A 7365-nucleotide genomic window follows, 5' to 3' on the forward strand; every position below is an offset into this window, starting at 1 on the left:
TAGAAGTATTTCTTGACCCTTAAAAATCTCCTGAACCCTGGGAATTGTAAGTCTGGAAACTAGAAGAAGCAGTTCTTTGATAAGCAAACATGACCTTGCCTGAGAAACAAAACCTGACTGCCTAACAGGGCCTCCTTGATGTCTGAAAGAACAAGTTTATTGTCACCTGCAAATGTGTTTGTCAAGGCATAAAGAAATCTCATTTTGATACCTTTCAAGCAATAGTAGTATTCTGAAAATATCAAACAACAGAAGAAATAAAGGCAAAGAAATTGAGAAAAAGGATCACACACAGAAGTTAAAAAAAAAAATAGAATTGATAGTTATGCTTTGAATTCTTCTGGATTTACACAGCTAAAATCTGCCCTAAGAAATTAAATGGAAAACATACGGTCATTGTTGGCTCTTAAGACATTACTATATAGCAAATTAATAATGCAAGAGGTATATGTCACATACTAGGGAGATTGTAACATCGTGCCTGTATAGATTTACGGGATCAGTGGCAAGAACTGACGAAGCATGCACACAGTCAGGCAAGTAAAACACTCAATAGCCTCCCTCTGTGGAAAGAGAGTTGAGCTATTGCAGTGGAGACAGAGCTACACTGAAAGAACCTTCAAAAGCCTGAATTTAAAGCACTAACTGCTCCTTTTTTGCAAGTGCTACAGCTTTTAAATTAATTTCCTTCCTTAACAACCACATTCATGTTCACCTAAGGAAAAAAGAAAAGATCCAGCACTTCACATTGCAAAAGCTTGTTCCCTATTATAGAGCACAACAGAGAAATGAGGTTTTTGCTTTGTAGGATACCTTTACCTCTATTGCTCCCTGATCACCAACACAGAAATGAAATACCAGCTCATCTTTATGTTCCAAACACAAATATCACTCAGTTACACTAGTCCCTGTATTCAGAATGTCTTATTTCTCTCTCACTTACAAACTTGCAGCCTCCCTAAAACAAGTGAGGTTGTAGCAAGGACAAAATTTACGGGCAAGTTATGCAAAGCCGAACTGTTTCTAGGGCAATGTTTTATAGTCCCTTAGAGCTCCATACGTATTATTTTACTGTGTACTCAAAGAGCATTTATTTACACACGTCTGAGGTTTTCTGTCAGGTTTAAAGTTCAGAATTTTCTCAACTAATCTAATTTGTCCAAGATGGATGGCCTCACTTTTTTCCTTTGGAAAACCAACGCTGTTACACTGTTTCCAATTCTTCCTCCAAAGCAAAACTTGGGTGTTGGCAGCTCCTCCAGAATTTCAAATCCTGCCAGACAAAAATTAAAATGCTTTTATTAAGAAGGAAGTCATTTTCTTCTCCTCTTGGATAACCCTTTGCAAACCATTCTTTATTCATCTGGAAAACTTGCAAGTCAGTTACAAAGTTCATAGGACCATATTGTTATACTGCATCGCTGCTTTATACAGCTGAAATGCTTCCATGGATCATAAAAATCTGAGCTGGCTGACTCACACAAATTAATGGCAGAAAAGATGATAACTTGCCAGTAATTTTAGCTCCCCAGAACGGACGGTTGGTTTAGATCCACACTGAGTTTCAAGCCATGAGGCTCAAGAACTAACCAGCACGTAAAAAACACCCTTTCCAATGGGTAGGAAAGGTCAGTGAGGAGGTGATGTAAAAAGGTCACAGACACAGACTTGCCAGTTCTTCCATATATGGGTAACAACGTTACCTCAATTTTAAGTAATGAGAACTGGATCTGGTAACAAGGGACTAAAAGACACAAAGTATCAGCCAGGTGTAGAACCCCCTCCTTTCCCAGGGTAACTAGACTGAAATCCTCCTCCTCCAAAGTACAACAAAACCTGTTTCTCCCTTGGCACCGGCACACGTAGAAGCTGTAATTCCCGAGGAAAACAGAGGGAAGACAGGCTGAAGCATTTACCAGTCGCTTTACCTTGCTCTAATCCTGATCTGAGGAGGTCAATATGCTAACACAGACAGGAAAATTTACTCATGGCGTCCTTGAACAACCATCAGGTGGGCAGAGGGTTCTGTTCCAACTGCTTACCTTCTCTGAACTCATTCAGCAGCTCCTCCTTGGTCCAGTTGCAAGATGTGATGAGGAAAAAGCCCTCTGGTTTCAATACACTGCAGAGAGATCTGACGTACTGCTTCCTCTTCCCCACCGCGTTATCAGGATTAAGGCTTATGGCATCAAAAGTTCCCTTGTCAATACAAATCTCAAATCCTGACAGCTCAGCTGACGGAGCCAGGAAGTCTTCTACCTAAACCAGAATTCTACAAGTGTGAAAACAATCTTCTACTCAAGAGCTCCTGAATCTTTAATGCAAACCAATACTTTAAAATAGAAAGCCTCCAACCTGACAATAGGTGTGCTTAGGAAAGGGTAACTCACAGGCTTTTCACACCTACAATCCCACGTCAGCTTCTTTCTTCTCTATATATTATGTGATGGATATATTTGCTGCAAAGCCTGTGGATACCTGTCCATGCAAAGCTCAAACTAACAGACTTGAAGTTCATTCTTTAAAAACAAAAGTTATTTGTACTTTGACCCTTGGTTTCTTAGGTGCTGCGTGCTAAGCACTGTACAAATACAGAAGAATAGACTCTTGTACGTCCACAAAGAGATTCCAGTGGACGTACAAGAACAGAGACATCAGACAGGAGGAGAGCTGGGGGAGAAAACAGCGTAGCAGAGAGACAGAGAGCTCAGAATGACAGGCAGTCACAGAATCACAGGATGGCTGAGGTCAGAAGGGACCTCTGGAGGTCACCTGGTCCTACTCCCTGCCCCAGCAGGGCCTCTCTAACTTCCTGCTGCACAGCTAGTGGTAAGGATTCCATCACTTAAGGATTCCATCACTTAAGGATTCCATCCTCTTCTCTCAGATCCAAAATTTAGAAAGTAGCAGTGAAAATACAAATCTTGACAAATGCTGAACCACTGTTCTGCTCCCTGCTAGAAACAGAGAAATCTTTCTAGCCCTGATTACTGTTAAAAACACAAAAAAGAGACCAAAAATCTTCTTGTAAATACAAATTTATTTGATTTATTTCCTCTCACAAATTCATGTCAAAAAGACATCATTAATATAGTACACTGAGCACATCTGAATATCAATTAGGTCACTTAATCTTGGGTTCAATTGCTTTCTATTTCCTCAGTAAACTTTCTCTCAAAACTTACCTTTAATTTAATGTTAGGCATCCCTTCTTTCTCTCTGACTTTTTCTGAAAGCTGTATTGCAGAAGGAGAGTAATCAATCCCAGTGAGATTAGTGTAGCCAGACTTTGCCTAGACAGAAGTAGAGAATCTTAATCAGTGTGCTAGCAATTTTTTTAATCCAACAAGTGTATTTCCTATCTACAATCCACCTCCTCTCTCCTCCTCTTAATGACAGAAAAAAACCCAACCCTTTTACTCATTTTTATTCCCATTACTATTACAAGAGCTAAATAGCTGGGGGAATGAGCTGAAGCAACTCCACTCTGTGTAATATCTCATCAGCTGCTGACTGAAGGCTCATTTATGTCAACAAGTGGAAAACTGAGCAGAACTGTGAAAAGTAATACCCTAGAGCAGAACAAGCTCTCTTATCTGCTCCAGAAGTAACCTAGAAACCAGAAATTTTCAGTGATGGAAACATGTGCCAATGCCAGATGCTTCAAAATAAGAAGAAAACCTTTCTGACACATAACATATGAGATTGAGCAATTATTTGGTTTCTAACCCAAATTGTTAAGAGCTAAAATACATCATACATTTTATCAGTACAGAAATCCACTGCAAAACCTTACATCTTTCTAATTACTCATGCTAATGTCTATCTGGATGCAATTATTTGCATGTTACAAGGTCTTTGCATCAGCAATTTTCAGGCAGGTTATGCACCACATAAAAGAGCTTACAGAGACTTCCTGTTCATCTGACTTTGGAGTAGATAACGATAACCCTGTTCAGCCAACTGAGATCCTAGCAACCTTTTTGCAAAGCAGGAGGACACCTTGCATCAGCTGGAGTTTGGGCACGTAGGAAGGAGGCAGCGACACATTTTTCACTCTGAGGTAGAAGCTGAAGCAACCAGATCTGGGTATGACGTGTGGCAGTTGGTCTGGATAGATCCAAACCTAACAGGAAGAGCCATGATCTTATGGGAAGCTGCAGGCAGCAAAGAGGGAGGAGGCTTGGGTTTGTTTTGGTTTTGAACAATACCTGGACTTTAATTAGTGTTAAGCAATCAGCTGCATATCTATTTGTTCCAAAAGCAGATACCTCAACAGTGAGGGAAACTAGGAGAATTTTTTAAAAGGGTCCTTCCTCCTCCCAACAGCCCTTCAGCCTGTGAGAGCTCACTGCTAACCAGCTGTTCTTAATTGAGGACTAATTTCAGCTAAACACAAAGACCATGTTGTTTGCATCTGATGAAGAACAGCGTATTGCTCAGCCTTCTGCCCACGTTCCTCCCCAGAGCAAACCAAAAGCTTCCTGAGATGCCTGTGCTGAAGACTGGGGGTGGAAGAATAATTCCCACAACAGCTCCTCTGTTTGGAAAGGAAAAGTCTGAGTCACTTCAGGGAGTTCCCATTCACTCCTATAGTCTCCAGGGCAGAGAAGGAAAGTTTAAAGATAAACATTAGATGCTGCTAAACCTGTATGGCCTGACTAGGTACAGCCAGGAAGGGATTATTCACTCAAATGCCAAACGTGACCATGCTGCATCCTGCAGCTGGACTCCTGTCCTGAAGGTATCAGCACCCTTCTGCTGCTTCTTGAAAAAGCAGATTAAATAGCAGAAGGTAGTTTGCAATGTTACCAGCACTGCACCATGTTTGGGTTTCTGGTGCTGCCAGGTAGATACCCACATTTGGGTGGTGAATACCCTTCAGTTCTGAGAAGCTTTTCAATATTGTTGGCTCCTAGAATACTCAGGGGAGAAAAAGAAGGAGAAAAAGAAGGAGAAAAAGAAGGAGAAAAAGAAGGAGAAAAAGAAGGAGAAAAAGAAGGAGAAAAAGAAGGAGAAAAAGAAGGAGAAAAAGAAGGAGAAAAAGAAGGAGAAAAAGAAGGAGAAAAAGAAGGAGAAAAAGAAGGAGAAAAAGAAGGAGTCAGAGCTCCATGTGGCAGCAACATTTCCTTAGAAGAGCTGGAATTTTTAGAAGGCAAAAGAATTAGGTCATCAATGCAGCCTACCAGATGCCTGAAGTTTGCAGGGTTAGGACCATGGTCTACTGCACATAGAAAAACAGCAAGAGGTCCAACTTCTGTATCTGAGATCCTCAAAGCAAGCAGAGAGGAGCCTCCAGCCACATTTCTCTTGGAGCTTACAGATGGGCAGATCCCTACAGTGTGTGTGCAGAAGACACTCAGCAGCACGCTGGATGTTTTGCCTTCTAGCTGTGTAGTGGGGCCAGTTTACACAGGCTACAGCAGCCTTTCTTGTTTTCCCTTTATTTCTTATTTATTTATTATTATTTGAAGTCATTTTGCAAATGGGAACTGAAAACTTCTTCTTAAAGCCACCACAGCACTTTGAGGTGCTTCATGTAAGGGGGAAAGTTGCTCTTATGGCAGGTCCATGGTTTCTAAAAGCTCACAGGCTGTTGTTATCCCGTTACAGAATGAAAAGCAATTTCAGGTTTGTAAGTGGTGCCAGTATAAAACTAATTTAAATTTATTTCAATTAATAAATAAGTTTTTTTTCTGTTGGATATTTCAACAATGACAGAGCTAGCTAGCACTGCATTTAAAAATCATCATTATTAGGCTTCAACATTCAGTTGGCTTCCTGAGATCAGGAACTTTTGCTTTTGAGGATATGACTTCACCTGTGCTGCAGCGTAGCAGCCAGACCCATAAAGGCTGTAAACTCTTCTGCACTCAAAGTCCATCTTAAAATAAAAAATCCATTCTAAACCTGACTCTGTCTTCCATCTCTGTCCATTTCAACAGTGACTAACGGAGCTGAGGGAGAACTAATGCAGAACAACAGAAACTGTGACAGTTGACAGCTTCTTTCTTTGCCAACTCTCCTGTATTCAATCAAAAACAGGAAAAAAACCCCACAGCTCCTGAACACCTGGTATCACCCTGTAACAACAACACTGTAACACTTCAGAACATCCCTGGTAAGGGGTTTCCACCCTGATAGAAATGGATATTTCTTGAAAAGAAGTGTTAACAACTTTTTAAAGTCACTTACATTAAAAAAAAACCCTAAGTGTTAACCACTTTTTACCTTGATAATGAGTATTATTATCAGAACTGAGTAGGGAGAAAGGGTCTGGCTCTGCACACAGCACTTGGTGTATGACTCAGTTTCCTTACCTGGAGGGTGTTTTGCAGAACAACAGGAAGAAAAGCATTTTTAAATGTAGGAAAACAGACAAGTCAAGCTAAAATAAGGGATAATCAGGCTGACTGATTTAAAGAGATACCATCAATTTTAAAAGCTGAAGTACTGACACTGCAGGCAGCACCAAGAAACCAGAAGTTTGAGGACGTGGTATTTCCATTTGGTAGAACAACACAGATATTCTGTTGCTTTTAAAGGTTTGCACTTTTAAAATCCCTCAACAGCATCACTGGTGCAAAGAGTTACACTGACTTAAGTCCCACAGGCTGCCTGGCAGTCACCTGCAGTTACAACTTCTCTTTGTGACAGGATGTTCCTTAAGGTTCATCAACAGCATGGAGTTAATTTCACTCACACTCTTAAACCAAATGAAAATACAAAACCTAAAGCACAGCAACCAGTGTTCTTCTGTTAATGGGGGAAAAAAAAAACCCCACAGTGTAAGTTTTCATTTAGCTTGCTTGATTTTTGGTTTTCACCTAAAAAGTCGTAGCTTGCCATGGTTACTATTGTCACTTGAGAGAACTGTATTTAAAACAACTGCCTTCAGAGCATTGATTCCGTACCAAAACCCACAAACTTTGCAATATACCAACCAATTCCACCAGTAAAACACCGTTTCCAGTTCCAATGTCAAGCACGGAGGAGTCAAGGGGAACCTTTTGTTTCTCCAACCATCTGATGATACGAAGCATGCTTTCTTCTCCAAACCTATGAAAAACAAAAGCTGAGTTTATTAACACAGCAAAACTGTACAAAAGGAAACAGCAAATTTATTGCATTGCTCCCTCTCTCCAGCTGTTGCAAAGTGCCTGTTACTGAAGCATGTGGGTAACAACTGATGAAGTTCATGTTTACTTTTCTTAAATTAAAATTAATCACATGGCCTTAAAATTCACTGAAACACCAACTCTGGGAGATGAAACACTACATATATTAAAAAGGCCTCAGCAATGGCAACTTGTGTAGTTAAAACTGAGCTCAGAGACAGAATCACAGCATGGTGGGGGTTGGAAG

The 7365-nt window shown here is 40.5% G+C and overlaps 1 protein-coding gene across 2 annotated transcripts; it reads right to left on the reverse strand.

Moving 5' to 3' along the window:
* Nucleotides 1-794: 794 nt before the first annotated feature.
* Nucleotides 795-7056, reverse strand: EEF1AKMT2 (EEF1A lysine methyltransferase 2). Of its 2 annotated transcripts, XM_010171941.1 has the most exons (5): nucleotides 6945-7056; nucleotides 3186-3293; nucleotides 2043-2259; nucleotides 1513-1585; nucleotides 1040-1273 (listed from the first exon to the last, which is right to left on the reverse strand). In XM_010171941.1, exons 1-4 carry the CDS (start codon nucleotides 7041-7043, stop codon nucleotides 1521-1523), a joined length of 489 nt encoding a protein of 162 aa, XP_010170243.1. In that variant the 5' UTR covers nucleotides 7044-7056; the 3' UTR covers nucleotides 1040-1273; nucleotides 1513-1520. The 2 variants fall into 2 exon arrangements, with proteins under 2 accessions (XP_010170242.1, XP_010170243.1); XM_010171940.1 differs by lacking the exon at nucleotides 1513-1585 and having other exon boundaries at nucleotides 795-1273.
* Nucleotides 7057-7365: the final 309 nt, after the last annotated feature.

This window comes from Antrostomus carolinensis, unplaced genomic scaffold (assembly GCF_000700745.2).
Source record: "Antrostomus carolinensis isolate BGI_N321 unplaced genomic scaffold, ASM70074v2 scaffold49927, whole genome shotgun sequence".
Taxonomy (NCBI): domain Eukaryota; kingdom Metazoa; phylum Chordata; class Aves; order Caprimulgiformes; family Caprimulgidae; genus Antrostomus; species Antrostomus carolinensis.